This window comes from Dendrobates tinctorius, unplaced genomic scaffold (genome assembly GCF_039654945.1).
Source record: "Dendrobates tinctorius isolate UK_male_01 unplaced genomic scaffold, ASM3965494v1 ptg000007l, whole genome shotgun sequence".
NCBI classification, from domain to species: domain Eukaryota; kingdom Metazoa; phylum Chordata; class Amphibia; order Anura; family Dendrobatidae; genus Dendrobates; species Dendrobates tinctorius.
In genome coordinates this window covers 53,219,616-53,238,672 of record NW_027361675.1, presented here as the reverse complement: position 1 = coordinate 53,238,672, position 19,057 = coordinate 53,219,616, and the positions used below count along the sequence as shown (strand labels likewise).

The following is a 19,057-nucleotide window of genomic DNA, read 5'->3' as shown; positions in this document are numbered from 1 at the left end:
AAAAATTGTGGTTCCTCTATCTCACAATCCAGCAGGCTCACTTTCCATGACACGCAAGCCTTGGTTTAAGGCTTTTGATTCAGTTGAAAAATTAGGACATGTCATGATCCCATTGCAGGTTTTTGACCTACATACCAGGGGTTAATGTCTTGAGCCTTGTGCAGGCTTTGACCTGCACACCTGGGGTTAATTATTGTGGCCTCTCTTTGGTTCGGGGAGAGCTTCTTATAGCCCTGGGAAGCTCCAATCCCTGTCAGTTATACTTTTGCCCTTGGCTGAGTGTGGTGACCCCTGTGTGCCTGTGCCTTGTTCCTGTGCTCAAGCTTGCTTGTATGGTTCTGACCCGATTCTGTCCCCCGTTATGGTTTTGCCTTTTGATTCTGTACTGTGTATCTGCTTCTCTTGTTTCTCACTCCTGCTACGTCCTTAACTATTCCTGATTAGCCTGCTCCCTGTGTACCACGTTGCCTCTCTCGTTTACTGACCTCAGCTTGTCTTGGATTTCGTCTCCCTCTGGTGCCTCTACCTTTCCCTGGTGTCCAATGGCCCCCTTTCCCCTCTCCTCTGCCCCAGGGTCCCTGTAGCATCCTGCACTCATCTCTTAGTAGCAGGATGCTAAGCCCCGCCCCCTGTACGTGCTGCAGGTCCTGTTAGTTCACTCACCACCAGGCATTCTGCTCACTCCAGCCCTGCTGTATTGCTGTCGTCTTGCCCAGCTCCCGGGCGCTGTAAGTACAGCTGTCACAGGCCGTCAGAGGCTCCGGGCTCTCACTGTCAGGGCTGCTAAAACTGCTGGTAAGTGCCCACCTGGCGGTTTCTCCTGACAGGACAAAGGGGTGTGAAACCATTGTTCTTGTTTGCAGTGTGTGAAGAGTAAAAAAGGCTGGTTTTCAGGTGATGTTACTACAGTATATCTCAAATTGCAAAGTTTTTGAATTTGCCTGCAAATTTTACAAAATTCTACTCCAAGCCGATCCTCATCAGATCAATCTGCTAAACTACAGTGGGGAAAAAAGAATTTAGTCAACCACCAATTGTGCAAGTTCTCCCACTTAAAAATATGAGAGAGGTCGGTAATTGACGTCATAGGTAGACCACACCTATGTTAGTCAAACTGAGAGAACAAATCCAGAAACTCACCTTGTCTGATTTGCCAAGATTTATTTAGTAAATTATGGTGGAAAATAAGTATTTGGTCACCTAAAAATATGCAAGATTTCTGGCTCTCACAGACCTATAACTTCTTCTTAAAGAGTTCTTAAAGAGACTCCTCTGTCCTCCACTCATTACCTGTAGTAATGGCACCTGTTTGAACTTGTTATCAGTATAAAAGACACCTGTCCACAATCTCAAACAGTCTGACTCCAAACTCCACTATGGTGAAGACCAAAGAGCCAACAAAGGATATATAACAAAATATTGAGATTAACTTATGTTAATGACCAAAACTAAATAAATGTTGCCAAATCAGACAAGGAGATTTTCTGGATTTGTTTTCTCATTTTGACTCTCATAGTTGTGGTCTACCTATGATGCCAATTACAGGCCTCTCTCATCTTTTTTAAGTCGGAGAACTTGCACAATTGGTGGCTGACTAAATACTTTTTTCCACACTGTATACTATTGACACAATCTATGTAATTTACACTGCATAGAGTCTATATTAAAACAGTGAAGTATATAATATATTAACTCCTCTCCAACATCGGACGTAATAGTACTCCGATGTCGGACACCCTCCCTTTGATGTGGGCTCTGACCAGCTGACATGTGCCTGGAACAGCCGCGGGTGGAATCGCGATCCACCTGTGGCTATTAACCCGTTAAATGCTGCTGTCAAACGCTGACAGAGGTATTTAACATGCACTTTCAGCAATCGTACCCGAAATCTGCCCACCAGTGACCCCGTCACATGATCGCGGGTCACCGATGGGTTGGCATGACAACCAGAAGTCTCCTGCAGACCTCTATGGTTGTCACTGCCGGACTGCTATGAGTGCCACCCAGTGGTCGGCGCTCATAGAAAGTGAGTATTTAGCTACATACAGTTGACCTGATCATTGCCTGGATGTAGCAGAGCCGATCAGGTTATGGCAGCTTCTAGTCTCTCATGGAGACTATTGAAGCATGCTAAAAGTAAAAAAAAAAGTTTTTAAAAATATTTAAAAAAATAAACATTGAAATCACCCCCCTTTCACCCTGTTCAAAATAAAACATTAAAAAAAATCAAAGATACACATATTTGTATCGCCGTGTTCAGAATTCCACGATCTATCAATAAAAAAATGGATTAACCTGATCGTATAACATAACATAGTTTTGAAGGCTGAAGGAAGACCTTATGTCCATCTAGTTCAGCCTATTTTTAGTGCAGCTGTTCTGCATTGTTGATCCTGGGGAAGGCAAAAAACCCACAGAGTAGAAGCCAATTTTCTCCATAGGGAAAAAAATTCCTTCCCCTAAGCAGGGTCAACCATCTACCTATAATATTCTGTTATTCGTAACCTTCTATACTGTTACTCACAAGAAAAGCATCCATTCCTTTCTTAAATTCATTCAGTGAGTTGGCCATCACCACTTCCTCAGGAAGAGAATTCCAGAGCCTCACTGCTCTTACCGTGAAGAACCCTCTTCTATGCTGGTGCAGAAATTGTCTTTCCTCCAAACGAAGAGAATGCCCCCTTGTTCTTGTCACAGTCCTTGGTACAAACAGTTCATTGGAGAGATCTCTGTATTGCCCTCTGATATACTTGTACATATATATTAGGTCTCCCCTAAGTCTTCTCTTTTCTAGAGTAAATAGACCTAATTTTGATAACCTTTCTGGGTATTGTAGTGAACCAACTCCATTTATCATTTTAGTAGCCCGCCTTTGAACCCTTTCAAGTTCAGTAATGTCTTTCTTGAGCACCGGCGTCCAAAATTGCACACAATACTCCAAGTGTGGTCTGACGAGTGATCTGTACAGAGGGAGAGTTATGTTTTCATCTCGTGTCCCCAGACCTCTTCTAATGCATCCCATGATCCTATTTGCTTTGGTGGCAGCTGCCTGACACTGGCCACTCCAATTTAGCTTCTTATTGACTAAGATGCCTAAGTCTTTTTCCATGTCAGATTTCCCCAGCAGTTTCCCATTTAGTAAGTAATTGTAGCATTTGTTTCTCCTTCCCATCTGCTTAACCTTACACTTATCTGTGTTAAACCTCATTTGCCATTTTTCAGCCCAATTTTCCAAATTACTCAAATCTGTCTGTAGTTGCAAACTGTCCTCCTTTGTGTTAACTACCTTACATAGTTTTGTATCATCTGCAAATACTGATATTTTACTGTGTAAGCCATCCACTAGATCTTTAATAAATATATTAAATAGTAGGGGGCACAATACAGAACCCTGTGGTACCCCACTAGTAACCCTGGCCCAATCTGAGTAGGCACCATTAATAACCACTCTTTGTTTTCTATCACTAAGCCAGCTACCTACCCATCTACACACATTTTCCCCTAGCCCAAGCTTTCTCATCTTTCTTAACAATCTTTTATGTGGGACAGTGTCAAATGCTTTAGAGAAGTCGAGATAAATGACATCCAATGATTCGCCTTGGTCCAGTTGAGAGCTTACATCCTCATAGAAGCTGATCAGTTTAGTTTGACAGGAGCGATCCTTCATAAATCCATGTTGATATGGAGTTAAACATTTATTAACATTGAGATATTCCATAATGGTATCCCTTAGAAACCCTTCAAAAATTTTACCCACAACAGATGTTAAGCTTACCGGCCTATAGTTTCCAGGTTCCCTTTTACACCCCTTTTTGAATATTGGTACCACATTTGCTTGCCGCCAATCAAAAGGAACAGACCCTGTTTCTATAGTCTTTAAATATAAGGAATAGAGGCCTGTCTATCACATTACTTAACTCCCTTAATACCCGAGGGTGAATGCCATCAGGGCCTGGTAATTTGTCAATTTTAATCTTACTAAGGCGGTTCTGCACTTCTTCCTGGGTTAGGCAGGTAATACTTAATGGGGAGTTTACATTATCACTCTGCATCTCCCCTGGTAAATCCTTTTCCTGTGTGAACACTGTTGAGAAAAAAGTATTTAAAACATTTGCTTTTCCCACATCGCTCTCTGATTTCACCCTCATTGTTCTTTAAAGGGCCGACACCGTCAATTTTAATCTTTTTACTGTTTATATAATTAAAGAATAGTTTGGGGTTTGTTTTACTTTCCTTAGCAATGAGTCTCTCAGTTTCCACTTTTGCTAAATGTATTTGTTTTTTACACATTTTATTTTTTTCTCTATAACTTTTTACTGCTTCTTCATTGCCTTCTTGTTTTAGCTTCCTAAATGCCTTGTTCTTGTTATTTATTGCCCTTTTTACATCCTTTTTTAGCCACATTGCTGTTCTCCTGTTCCTAGCCCTTTTATTTCTGTACAGTATGGCTAGCTCGCAGTGGGTGTGTAAAAAAAAAAAAAAAAAAAAAAAAAAAGTCAGAACCCCAGAAGTATGGTTTTTTTGGTCGCTGTGGGCGATGAAAAAATTGTATCCGCACCAAAATGGTATAATTAAAAACACCAGCTCGTCACGCAAAAAACAAGCCCTCTCCCAACCTGAAATCACGAGAAATGGGTATCGGAAAATTGCTCAATTTTTTTTTTTAACAAAGTTTGGAATTTTTTTTCACCACTTAGATAAGAAAGAACCTAGACATGTTTGGTGTCTATGAACTCGTAATGACATGGAGAATCATAATAGTAGGTCAGTTTTAGCATTTAGTGGATCTAGTAAAAAAGCCAAACAAAAACATGTGGGGGATTGCACTTTTTTTGCAATTTCACCGCACTTGGAATTTTTTTCCTGTTTTCTAGTACATGACATGGTAAAAACAATGGTGTCATTCAAAAGTACAACTGGTCACACAAAAAACAAGCCCTCACATGGCCATATTGACGGAAAAGTAAAAAAGTTATGGCTCTGTAAAGAAGGGAAATGAAAACCCAAAACCGAAAATACCTCCGGTCATGAAGGGGTTAATCTACCATCCTCAAAAATAGGAAATTCACTTTATTTTCATGTAACTTTTTTAATACTTTTTAAATCCTATAGACAGATATAACTGTAATGCACTAACATATTTCTATATGGCACTATTATTTTGCCCATGCATAATATAATAATATGCATTTTTATTGTGGCACTCCTAAAGTTTGCATAAGATCAAGATTACCGTACTTGAAAAGCTGAATGGTTTTTCACAAGCAGAATATTTTGTTTCTTTAATCTTGGACATTAATGTGGGGTGTTCATCTGTTAAAAGGAATCTGTCTACAGGTTTTCACTACCTCATATGAGGGCAACATAATGTAGGCAATTAGACCCTGATCCCAGTGATGTGTCACTTAGTTTACTGGGTTTGCAGTTGTTACTCAATCAGAGTTCTTATATTTACCATGAAGCTGAGCTGAGAAAGCGAACCCCGCCCACACCACAGCTAACCCCACCTACTCCAGGCTCTGTATTTACATTGTCTATTGACAGTGAGCTGCTTATTGCAGGAGGGCGTGAAGTTGGACCAGTGCTCACAAGGCCAGCTAGTCAGAGCAATGATAATGTCATTTAAGTAAACAACAGCACACAGCCTGATAAGTCACACATGGTTGAAATCTGTGTTTTAACCCCTACCTCTTTTTGTCTTCAGATTACATAGCAAGAACCTGCTGACAGATTCCTCTTAATCACAACCAGTTTCCCATTGGTGATTGAGTGGGCACCATGATTTACACTGTACTCATTCTTGTTCAAACAGTCATTTGTGTAAAACTATATGCCCGCCTCAGGCTTAGACAAGGCCAGTGCATTCACTGCTGATTTACAATACAGTAATGTTAAAACTATTACAAACGGCAAGAAACTAAACCACCAGTAAGCAAAAGATGATTTTCCGGTAACTACTGCATACATTGATGCAAAAGATCCTAAGGGGGTCTGGAGGTCTATTTTATTGTTTTGCAAGTCAAAGGATTTATTACGTATTAATGGTTCAGAATGGTTTAGAATAGATGAGATTTTTATTATATTTGTTACAGGTCTTCTTGTATGAATTGATGTATGATGGCCATACATCTGTTATTATTCTTTGGTACTACATACGTGATGTACATTGCTTTTTGCCTCATTTATCTTACAACAAACGTCTGATGCTTTCATATTTGGTGGTTGAAAAAAGCAATGGTTAAAATTGTTATATATATTCAGAACTGTTTTTTTTTTTTTTTTTGCTCTGTCATATTAAAGCTTTTATCCAGTCCAAGTGAAAGCAGAACCCAGTGACAACTCTGGTACGTCATTTTTCATATAATCTTTCATCTTACATTATTGAATGGACAGATATTATTGATTGGCTTTGGTCACATGCGGCCAAAGTTATGGAGGCCTGAATGTCTGCTTTTACAGAAGCTTCCAATCCGATACGGACATGACTGATCCTCCAAAACCAATTTCCCTTTCCAATCCCCCCATCATTCCTAGTTCTAGTGACGCTATCAGTATACTTATGTACTACAGATAGGAGAAACATGCTAATGATCGTGTATGTTTCAATAGAAAATTCATTTGAGCTGACAACAGTGACCGTAAAAGAAGAGAGTGATGACCAGGATTACTATCAGTCCAGATTCCAAGGTAATGCTTTTTCATTATAGCCGTACCGTTAGTAATATATGTGATGGTTGGTAAAACGCTCGGATGTGTTCATGAGCCTGCGACACAATCTGAGCATGATACTGATATGCCAGCTTCATAGGCCAATGGCTGGTAATCTAAAACTTCATCGCACACATTAATTTTTGGAAATACTAATTTCTACGACTCATACTGGTAGAATATATGACAAAGTAAGGCTATGTTCACATTACGCTTTACTCTCTCGTCAGAGGCTCTTTGTTGTTTTCCCAAGCTTCCAACGTAAGTCTAAGGCCTCCTACCCATTGGCGATTAAAAAAAACGGTCCGATTTCTGGACTGGAAAAAAGGGTGGAGTGTTATGCCAGTGTCATGCGATTTCTATGCGATTTTGTTTTTTTGTTTTTTGTTTTTCATCTGTTTTTTTTTCCCAGCAACTCATTCTACAGTCATTTACAGGACCATTTACAGTGTTCTATACCACAGAATCGTGATGTATCCGTTGAAAACGGATGGAAAATGGATGGTGCGTTTTTGCTCCTTTTTTTAATCGCACCCATTGACTTCTATTGTCGAAAATCGCTGCAAATCGCAGCATGCTTTTTTTTCTCAGACCAATTTTGGCTGAGAAAAAAAATCGCAAGTGAGATGTCACCCATTCACTAACATGGGTCAGAGCGCAATCCGATTAAAAATCGGATTGCAATCGTCCGATTTTATCGCCAGTGAGTATGAGGCCCAAAGCCACATTCACAGACTGAGTATTTGGTCAGTATTTTACCTCAGTATCTGTAAGCCAAAACCAGGAGTGGAACGGTCAGAGGAAAAGCGTAAGGCTGTGTGCCCACGATGCGATTTTTAAGCGTTTTCGTCGCGAAAACGCTGCGAAAACGTTTAAAAATCGTGTACAGAACACCCCCCATGCATTCCTATGGCATTCCGCACATGCTGTGCTAATGCGCTTTCTTCCGCAGCGGAATCGCATCGTGGAAAAAAATCGCAGCATGATCATTCTTTTGTGCGGAATCACAAAGAATTGCCGCGATTTCGCACCCATAGGAATGCATGAGAATCGCTTACTTCCCGCATGTGGCTATGCCCACCATGCGGGAAGTAAAGCGTCTCATGTGCGGTTGGTACCCACGGTGTGGAGGAGAGGAGACTGTCCTCCAGGCCCTGGGTACCATACCCCTGTAAAAAAAAGAATAAAAAATAAAAAATCGGGGTATATTTACCTTCCGGCGTCCCGCGCTGCCATCTCAGGGTTCCCAGTAATGCCTTGCGGCACGGTCCTGTGATGACGTAGTCTCGCGTGACTCTGGAGATCGCTATAGTAACGCGAGACCAACGTCATCACAGGTCTCGCAAGGCATCGCTGGGAATGCTGAGGCACGGGAATGCAGTGCGGGACGTCGGAAGGTAAATATTCTCCGATTTATTTATTTTTTTATCTTTTACTATTGATGTCGCATAGGCAGCCTCAATAGTAAAAAGCTGGTCACACTTGTCAAACACTATGTTTGACGAGTGTGACCAACCTGTCAATCACTTTCCAAGCGATGCTTCAAATCGCTTGGAAAGTGCTTGAGAAAAACGCAGCAAAATCGCGAACAGAATCGCAGTAAAAATCGCTGTGAAATCGCGCGGAAAGAAATGCGCGATTTCTGGGAAGGAGTCCGGTTTTCACTGTGCGTTTTAAAACGCTACGTGGGCACATAGCCTAATAGAAATATTTGCACCACTTCTGCATTTTTCACCCACTCCTGGTTTTGGCTTACAAATACTGAGGTAAAAATTTCACCAAATACTGAATGTGTGCATGTGGCCTAATTCAGACATTTGCATTGACACGGAGAATGGTTGTAATGATCCAGCTGGAGTCACCATGTGCTGTATCAGACCTTCTATTCTGTCTCATCCCCCCATTTGAGAGCTGCAGGCACCAACTTCTTGGGTAAGGCCAAAAGTGAACTCCGGTTACGTCCACATCATGTAAGCCTCGATGGAGCCAGTGACAGGCTAAAATGCAATATGAACATAGCCTTGGCTGACAAGTTTTTTTTATTATACATTCTAAATAATATTCTCTGTTTTCTTTAAGGACATACTTATGGAGAAGAGTCTAATAAAGAAACAGAAGTGGATCACCATGGAGGTTTCTGAATAGAAAATAACTTGTACAGTAAAATATGATAGCTCACATACATGACATGGCTGGTAACACACTGAGGAGTTTATGCATGTTTTTTCCAGCATTTTTTTTCAGTATTTTTCACCCATTGACATGAATGGGTGGTGAAAAAACGCTGAAAATTTGCAGCAAAAATGCAGGTATCCGATTTTGCTGTGTTTTTTGTGCCAAAACTTGATTCTGTAGAGTAGGACTTTTTATTTTGCACTAAACTTTATCAGCATACACAAGAGACAAATCTAACACGCCAAAAACACAGAAAAACAATGCACAAAAAATGCATAAACAGAGTGAAAAACCTAGCAAAACATGATTTTTTTCTGCAGCTTCTTTCCTGCCAAGAGATCAGGTTTTGCTGCAGAAAAATAATGCTGAAAAAACACCTATTGTGAACTTAACCATTAGGGTATTTGTACACTGCACTTTTTCAGGTGCTTTTGTGCCAGCTTTGCCTCTGGTGTCGTTTATGCTATGATTTTAAGTAAAGAGCAAGTGGTCTCCTGTTGCTTTTGCGATGCTTTTTCAGGTGGATTCTTGATGGATTCTGGGCCGTGTGCACTAGCCGTTATCGTTATTCACCCAGCCTTGTCCTCACAGATTACCGCTGGGAAGCACATTTCACAATAAAAAATAGGGGTGCATTTAATAATGGGGGGATTTAATCGCTGGTTTTAATTAAACATTCTGAAGTAAGTTGTACTTAAAGAGGTAGTCCACTACAATCATTATGCACATCGATTTAAGCCATTGAGATAAATATTTTTTCAAATACATTATTTTTTCATATGAGCCAGTGAGCAGCGCTATCACAGCTCGCTCAGTGCCGATCATGTGACCCCCGGCTGAAGCCACCACTGATATTCGGTGATGTCACGACAACTTCCAGACTCGGGAAGTTGAGGTTGCTTGACCGAGGCGTGACCCAGTGTCATGCAGACTGCGGCCACTCTCTCTGATTGAAAAGCCACACAGAGTCCAGTCAGTCGGGGAGTGGCGACAGTCTACATGAGAACGGGTAACGCCTCGGTGATGCAATCTCAACTTCCAGAGTCTGGAAGATGACTTGACATCACGTGACTTTAACTTATTTAGAGGGACAAAATAGGAACAACTCTGGATGTCTGTGTCCACCAGAATATCCAGTCTGGCATAGATTTGCACTATAAAATAATAAAGTGTATAATCACCTCCCATGCTGGCTCCTTTCTATCAGTGCCGAGGCTGTGATGCGGTGGAATGACGTATGATGCCCGGCATCCACTCAGCACTGGCATCACTGTCTCCGCCTTCGGACAAACTGAGCATAAAGAGGATGCCAGATTTCGAGCTGATCTCGGACTTCCTCTTCATGTTCAGTTTGCCCGAAAGTGTAGACAGAGATGCCAGTGCTGATTGGGCACCGGGCATCAGGTGTCATTCCACTGCATCACTGCCCGCCACTGCTGGAATGGAGCTGGCACGGGAGGTGAGTGTAGGCTTTATTATTTTATCGGGGTCAAATATTTAGTTTAAGAAGAGGTTGACCTAGTAGTGGACAACTATTTTAAGACTATTATAACTATTGTGGATTTTTTTCTTTCTGGATGTGCGTGATCCAAGCTTAAAGTAAACCTATCAGTACATTCATGCTGCCTGATCTAATGAACTTATGAATGAATCCAGAGACCGGGTCCTCCATTACAAATCTGCATGTTTCAGTCTAAATGCTGCAGCGTCTGTCCTTATACACACATAGGGAGTGAGAACCCTAGTAAGGATTGCTGGGCAGGGGGAAGTCAGTGGGCACTCACCTCCTGTGATTAGTCTTCTTAGTCACTTTGCTCGCTGATCAAAGTATGTTTTCTCAGAAGTACAAGAATATTTGTAATGATGGTAACTGTCTGTAATTCATGTTGGCTATGGTTCAGACTGTATAAGGCTTCTGACAGATTCCCTTTAAGACAGGCCTAACTGGATTTTTTTCTTTGCGGATATGTGGGAACCCAGCTTATGGTTTGCTTCGCAGTGGTGTAATGACTTCTATTTTACAGGATCCATATCTGAGTGACAAAAATCTAAAATAATCTGTTAGGAATTTTTTTTCTATCTCTTGACATCTACTTGGTCCACGAGGTATCCATTCTTTCTTGTACTGAATGCAGTTCAGTGTGGAACTAGCTCAAATGTGAACAGAGCTACATGAAGTCATCATTTTTAAAGAGTACCTATCTCCAGGTCAAAAGTGGCCAATTTTTGCTCTTATTTTATTCCCGCTGCTCCCCTGAGTAGTCAGGGTTTTTTTTTTTTAAATCCACGATTTGGATCCAAAGAGATACTGGCCTTTTTATTTAGCGCTAATATTTATGGTCATTAACAAGGGGGTGTGGCTCACAGGATCCTCTTGGGTGTGTCTTTAGGCTGCTCTGCATAATTATCCTGTGAGCCACACCTACTTAGTAAAATCCAGAAAAAATTGCACTAATTAAAAAAATCTCATATCTCTGTAACTGTATGGCTGATTTTTAAAAAAGACAAAGGAAAAGAGTACTCCGGAGCAGGGAGCACAGAACAAGAGCATAAACTTTTGCTCTGGTGACAGATCCTTTTTGATTTATTTATCTTTTCATATTATATCACTTCTATCTGTTCCCTTTATGTAAATGGTACATCGCTATAGCAGTTTACACAGCATATGGGAACCTGTATCTGGGCCTCGTACACGAATACACTCATATCTTTCACTTAGTTTAGGTATTCCTCACATATGTGCTATGAGCCTTTATAGGTTGTTTCATCAGGGCTATTTTTGCCATCAAAATGTTAGAAACCTCAAAACTGTGATGGAAAATTGCCGTGGTTTACTTTGTTTCATAAATTTCTGATTTCTTTTTCAGAGGAGTACGTGCCACCCCACAAGAAACAGAAGAACACTGAGCAAATTCTGCCCATCATTCACCAATCTGTGCAATGCAGAAGGAAACCTAGGGAGTTCAATTTTGGTAAGTTGTCTCAGTCCCAAAATAGTACTTAGTCTGTAAAGTCAGCAGGGAATTCTGGAAATGCAGAATTTGCTTGCAAGTCTGTAGGAAAATCAGGGTTTATTAAGTAAGCTTGTATTGGTCTGTGTTCCTATGCCACAGAACTCATTGTGACATTTCTAGGAAAACTCCATTCATAAAATACAGACTGCTTTTTTGTCATTCTGTCATCTTACTGTGCCTAGAAGGCAGTCCTGACAAAGAGAGGTGCCCTGGAGACAAGATCACTAGTGGATGGGTGGCCTTGATTCACAGATGCACATCCAGATATAAATGTAACATTTCTGCTAACATAACTTATATTGCTTTGTTTTCTTATTTCTGCATTTAAAGGGAATCTGTCTGTAAGATCAACTTTTCCCCAAACCACACTTGCCATCACACAGATAGTGGGCCATCAATCAAGCTAAAGAGGCTGGTAATGGGTGGAGAAACAAGTTGATGAGACAAAGGCTAGTTAAAGGGAATTTGTCAGCAGATTTTTCCCAAATAATCTGAGATCAGCATAATTCAGGGTAAGAAAGCCTGCTTCCAGCGATGTGTCAATTACTGGGCTTCTTTGAGTAGTTTTGAAGGAATTCATGTTTGTCTGATGTAGATGCAGCAGAGCTAAGTCTTCTGTTCTGCGTATAATCCGCCCACACCCCTGACTGGCAGCTTCATGTGTACACTGTGAATTGTCAGCAAGCTGCCAATCAGTGGTAGGGGCAGGGTTACACAGATTAACCTGAGGGGCACTGGAGATGTCGTCCTATAGTGATAATCTCCTGCTAATAACATACTGAATGTATTGAAACTACAACACACAGCATAATTAGTGACATATCCCGCTAATCAGGCTCTTTCGCCCTATATTATGCTGCTATCAGATAAAATAAATCCTCAGGAAACATGGGAAGCTTTATGCCATAAAATCAATGAAATTTTATTATAGCAAATTCTAAAAAGACATTACAAAATAATATAGTACAAATGGGGGCAACAAATGCAAAAGAAAGGCCTTAACAATATCTGAATCCTATTATTTAATCCGTAAACAATGTAATGCAAAGAGAATATTTGAAAGTGATAGAGGGAGCCTATAATATAAAGCTTCCAATGTAAATTTTCTTAAATTGATCCATATTCCAAGTAAACAATAAGGATCCTAGATGGAAAACCCCGTAAGGTCGGCCAACATCACACAGTTCGCTGGTGGAAGCGCCATTACCCCACCGCTGTGATCAGACTAATGGGCCTCTTATAAATACATCTGTTTAAGAGCTTTTATACACGCACACTCCCTTTAGAAGAAGCCTAGCCGCAAAACACGCGTCAAGGGGTGCCAGGGCCTCCAAGGTACGGTATCTATCTAGCAGCAGCTATCTTTCCTTCTTTTGTCTGGCTAATCATATGCGCCACCCATTGTGGCATGCTTGCTTGTATTGCACTATGCACTTATGCAGCTGATATACATAATGGCTGTTATAGATAGGAACTCAGCTGGCTTTTCACCTTATGGGGTTTTTCATCTAGGATCCTTATTGTTTACTTGGCATATGGATCAATTTAAGAAAATTCACGTTGGAAGCTTTCTATAATGAAGTGAGTAGGAGAAATGGAAACAGTCAAGTGAGAGCTTGCCATGTATGTGTAACCACATTAATTAAAGCACCACTCCAGCATTTTTAGGGTACCGCTGGAGTGGTGCATTAAATGTAATTCTCCTGTCCCCTGTCTCATACTTACCTGCCGCCGCCTTCATCCTTTTCCAGTGTTGCTCCTGTCAGCAAAAAGTGGCCTGCCATCAGTTCTAGTATTTTTCATGGAGCGGCGGTCACTAATCGATGTAAGTCTATGAGAGTTTTGTTGTGCCTCTCATAGACTTGCATTAAGAGCTTTTGGCTCAGCTTCTGATTTTTGGCCAGTCAGTCGCTGTGCTCACAAGATGGCTCCGCAGGACCGGAGCGGTGCTGAAAAAGGGTGAAGACGCCAGAGAGTGAGTATATGACCATATGGCCACGGGCAGGGGACTTACATTTAAAGTGTCACTCCAGCACTGAAAAAAAATGCTGAAGTGGTGCTTTAAAGGGTCTCCATTCTGGAAAACTCTTATTGAACTTACAGATGTCTAATTTCAGTTGTCGTGTAATTCTGTTTTCAGAGAAGTGGAATGCAAGGATTACTGAACTAAGAAAGCAAGTGGAAGAGTTATTTGAAAAGAAGTATGGTATGTTATATATTATATTTCACTATATATCGTCTTCTGCCCAACTCCATAGCACTACAGGTCTGACAATGCAGTGCTGGACTTAGAGATTTTCTGATTGGGTGTGAAAATTACCCAGTACATTAGGTTTTTCATACATAAGAATTAGACTAATTTTTAACTTATAAAGTAACTAAGCTTTTAATATTTGTATTTTTGTATATTTTGAAGACCCTTTCCATGTCTGAAGATTGTTGGGGGTTTTTGTTCAACTGATCACTCAAATGACAGTTTGTGATGAAAGAGCGCTCATAGAGCAGGGTACAGATACTATAGAAAGCCTATGACTTTCTATTGCTTCCATACCGCTCTCCCTGTGTATGCTGCACTCTTCTTAGTGGTCAGTGGTGATTTCAGGACCTGTAGACCCAAAGATCTGCAGACATGGGAAGTGCCTGCAATATATATTTATATGCAGTGTGTGTGTGTGTGTGTATATGTATGAGTGTGTGTATATATGTATGTGTATGTGTGTGTGTGTATATATATATATATATATATATATATATATATATATATATATATATATATATATATATATATATATATATATATATATATATATATATATATATATATATATAATATTATGGTAAGGCTGGACTTTTTTTTTTTTTTTTTTTCCATGCAACAATGAGGCAGTGTCCCTAGAAAGTCCAACTTAAAGACCTTTATTTTGAACTTCCTAAATGAATGCAGAGCTTTTATCCTCCATTTCGCAGACAGAGTTTCCGTATCAGGCAGTTGCCGAGGGCGACTGCACCACTCTATCACTAGTGGGTGCATCAGTGGATTTGCCTGATAGCGGTAGCACTGCTAGCCCACAAGACCAATTTCGTATGGGCTTAGTTCTGAGTGTCCCAAGCAGAGGTTCATGTCCCTTTTCCAAGATCCTGGGCTTGTAGGGATCAGCATGATAGCCAGAGTGGGGCTCAGTGCTGTATGGGGCAGAGTACTGCTCGATCAGGCTAACCAACTCGTCTAGGTTGCACGGGTACCTTTGCCCCACCCAGAGCTGTATGGCAGCTGGCAGAGCTCTCACAAGCTGGTCGACCACCACCCTCTCTATCATCTGAGTTGGTGTCAAGGTCACAAGCTGGAGCCATTTTTTTACCAGGTGCAATAAATCAAATGCTTGAGACTTAGTGGGTCGGTCTTCCACAAATGTCCACTGATATATACGCTGCATTCGTACAAAGGTGTTGACCCCCATCTGAGCAAGGATCTCACTTTTGAGGTGTCCTCGCAGCTGAGGTCAAAGTATGCCTTCTGGACATTTCCCATCATGAACGGGGCCACCACTTCAGCCCACTGGTTGGCTGGCAAGTTCTTCCGTCCCACGATTATTTAGAAGACGTTGAGGAAGCCTTCCAGGTCGTCCTCTGGACTCATTTTCCTCAGCGCCATTCTGACTTATATAGAATGGCGTATACCTAAAAGAAATGGTTTCCAAAAATAAAAGCCTGTGTCAGGTTTTCCTAAATCTGACTTGGTCACATAGTTTGACCAAATTCACTCTCTCTTTTACTTTGCATTGTAGCCACAGACATGAATGTAATTACAGCGCTCTCCAGTGGGGTTCAGTGTGCCTCTATGTGCATCCTGGGGGACACAAAACGACCCTCGTATATGATTCGCCTATCTGCCTCACTATATATATATATATATATATATATATATATATATATATATATATATATATATATATATATATATATATATATATATATATAATGTGTGTGTGTATATATATATATATATATATATATATATATATATATATATATATATATATATATATGTGTGTGTGTGGAAAGATTTAGTTGCTCTTACAGTACATCACAATTGGCATGAATCCAAAGTTTTATTTTTATCTTGCAAATATTTTGCACCATTTCTGTATTCTTTACACTTTGTCTATACTGGTCCCATACACAAGACCAATCTGAGATCAGCATGATGTAGGAGCAGAGACCCTGATTTCAGCAATGTCACTTACTAGGCTTTGTGTTGTAGTCTCAATAAAATCAGTGTTTTATCAGCAGGAGATTATCACTAGAGGACTAGTTGTCTCGTGCTATGTAGTCCTCTACATTATGCTGTTCTCAGATAACATAGCAAAAACATGAAGACATATTCACTTTAATGTATAACATTAATGTGTATTAAAGTGAAATCTTTAATAATTGATTTTATTTGTAAATAAAGAGATGCAAATAATTTTCCCCCTAAGAGATGTTATCTTCTAGTCATAATTTCATTATATGACTCCATTGTATTGAATGAACATTGCTCTGTGTAGCATCTTATTATAAAGCTGAAAATTGTGTTTGTGTTTTCTTTATAGCGGAAGCAATAAATGTGAGTGGGCCGGTTTCCATTCCATATCACCTTTTCCAGTCTAATTCAGATGATCTTTATGTGGAAGGACTGCCTGAAGGAATCCCATATAGAAGACCTTCAACGTATGGAATTCCGCGTTTGGAAAGAATCCTGCTGGCAAGGGAAAGGATCCGATATGTCATCAAAAAGTATGTTTATTACCGTTTAGATTGCTCATTGCTAACTCAGTGATTTAGTAATGAAGTGAATTACCATATTTTTTGGACTATAGGACACACCTTACCATAAGATGCACCCAGGTTTAGACAGCAGAAAATAGGAAAAACATTTTTCCTATTAATTAAACTTCCCTGGTGGTGTAAAGTGGAAGGGTCATTATCCCTCATTTCAATGCACTAGGGTAGAGTAGGGAGATAATGAATCTATTGTTAGTACTTCTCTGCTCTATTTACTATACATACACATTTCTGCTACATCTGCATGTTTACACACACACAGCTCTGCTGCATATGCATATATAAACACACAACTACATGTACATTTACATACAAACTCACAGCACTGCTACATGCCTATTTACATACGCTCACCTATGCTACATGCACATTTGCATACACATGTACATTTACATACACACCTCTGCTACATTCAGACTTGCATAGACACAGCAGTGCTACATATACAATTGCATACACACATCTGCTACATTCACACATACATACAGTATACACAGCTCTACATGTACTGTACATTTACACACACTATACAGTACCACATCTTGCAGTTTCTTCAAGGCATGTGACTGATCACATGATCTTAAAGATCCTGGAGCTGGTTCTTCAGCTGCTCAGTGTTATGATCACTTGGTAGTAAACAGGGGGATAAATATCTATCTAAGAGAAAAGCTGGACAAACCCTACCAGGTCACTGTGCTGACTATAGTATGCAGTGATGCAGGCTCTAGTGGTTTCAGCACAACCTGGATAAACCCTGAAGGTAAAAACTAGAGAAAACAACTTGGACCTGCCTTCCTAAAAGGCCATTGAGTGTATCACGTAGCTCCTAAGGAATCGAGGGAGAATACAGCATAAGAAAGATATACCAGCAGTACACTTACATGACTGGCTTAGATACTAAGAAGTAGAACTCGAACCCCAAGCAGAAACCAGTAAAGACTATTACCAACAGAAAAGACCAGCAGGGGGAAGGTTTAAATAGTAGAACCTGCAGTGTGATAGGACAGACTAGATAACAAATGAATTAAACCGGCTGTCTGAAAAGATTGGACACAAGCAAGAAGTAATCAGCGATAGAACCTGCTGTGGCTCAGCAGAGACACCAATACAAGAGCACACGTCCATCTGATCGAAACTCGAGGCCTGAGACTCAGGACATGCAGCTTCCGTGCAGGTCCTGGTGACTTCCGCTCCTGCTCTGCACCGATCACATGGGTCAGTGTAGGGTAGGAGGAGGGAGAGCAGCTCTCTCTCTGATCGGGAAGGATCTGGTGTCTGCATTGTCCATCACAGGAAGCTGCCTCTAAATTATAAGGGTGTGTGCACACGCTGCGGATTCTGCTGCGGATACGCAGCGGTTTTGGCCCTGCAGTACAGTAGCATTATAACCTATGGAAAACAAAAACCGCAGTGCAAACGGTGCGGATTTTTCCGCGCGGTTTTGCTGCGGTTTTCAATCCGCAGAAAGAAATGACATGTCAATTCTTTCTGTGGATTCCCCTGCGGTTTGCCATCTGCTCCATTGTAGAGATGATAAACCGCAGGGCAAAACCTCAGGGTAATCCGCAGATAAACCGCAAGTCTTCTGACCTGCAGATTTTACTAAATACGTGCGGACAAATCCGCAGAGCATTCCTTAGTGTGCACACACCCTAAGAGAGAGAACTCTCTAAAAACATTTTAGAAAGAGTTTTTCTTACTGAAAAGTTTGTCTCATAGTCTGAAAAATATGGTAAATGTCTTTATTTACAGTATAATTACAAAAGCAAATGATTGTATAATTTTCTTTTAAAAAATTCCTTAGACCAGAACTTCTGAATACTACAATAGAAGCTATTTCCATTGAAAGGACATCTCCAGGAGGTATTGTAAATTATTTTTCACTGTCATGTTCTTTTATGTCTACATTATGACATTATGTAACCACCTTAATTGTTGTTTAATTAAAAATAATTGTTTATTTAAAATAGTGAAAGAAGAGTGGTATGCAAGGATAACTAAGTTAAGAAAAACGGTCGATCAGCTGTTCAGTAAAAAGTTTGGTAGGTGTTCTACCTTTTACACTCTCTTAATCTTTATCTATCTGATCTCATAGCATTACACAGGTGATAATTTCATCACCCGCTCAAGCTTTAATTGCATCACCTATGCAATACTAAGGAAATACTGAAAACATGACCTGTTGGTGGGTCTTGAGGACTGGAGTTGAGAAACACTGGTATAGAGGGATCATGCTTATTCTCATTTGCACAGGGAAACAGGAGAAGCAATAGAATGAAACTGAAATGGAAACGATACAGATTAGATATTATAAAAAATTATTTTGACAGTGAGGG

General features: G+C 40.4%; 1 protein-coding gene across 3 annotated transcripts in view; it reads left to right on the top strand.

The window, feature by feature from the left end:
* Positions 1-19,057, top strand: part of GTF2I (general transcription factor IIi) — a 127,028-nt gene that overhangs the window by 41,350 nt on the left and 66,621 nt on the right. For all 3 annotated transcript variants that reach the window (XM_073574740.1, XM_073574735.1, XM_073574731.1), the window contains exons 8-15: positions 6,301-6,344; positions 6,610-6,687; positions 8,788-8,841; positions 11,751-11,855; positions 14,038-14,103; positions 16,490-16,673; positions 18,526-18,584; positions 18,692-18,763. In XM_073574740.1, coding sequence (XP_073430841.1) covers positions 6,301-6,344; positions 6,610-6,687; positions 8,788-8,841; positions 11,751-11,855; positions 14,038-14,103; positions 16,490-16,673; positions 18,526-18,584; positions 18,692-18,763 — 662 coding nt within the window. The remainder of the gene's footprint in view (positions 1-6,300; positions 6,345-6,609; positions 6,688-8,787; positions 8,842-11,750; positions 11,856-14,037; positions 14,104-16,489; positions 16,674-18,525; positions 18,585-18,691; positions 18,764-19,057) is intronic.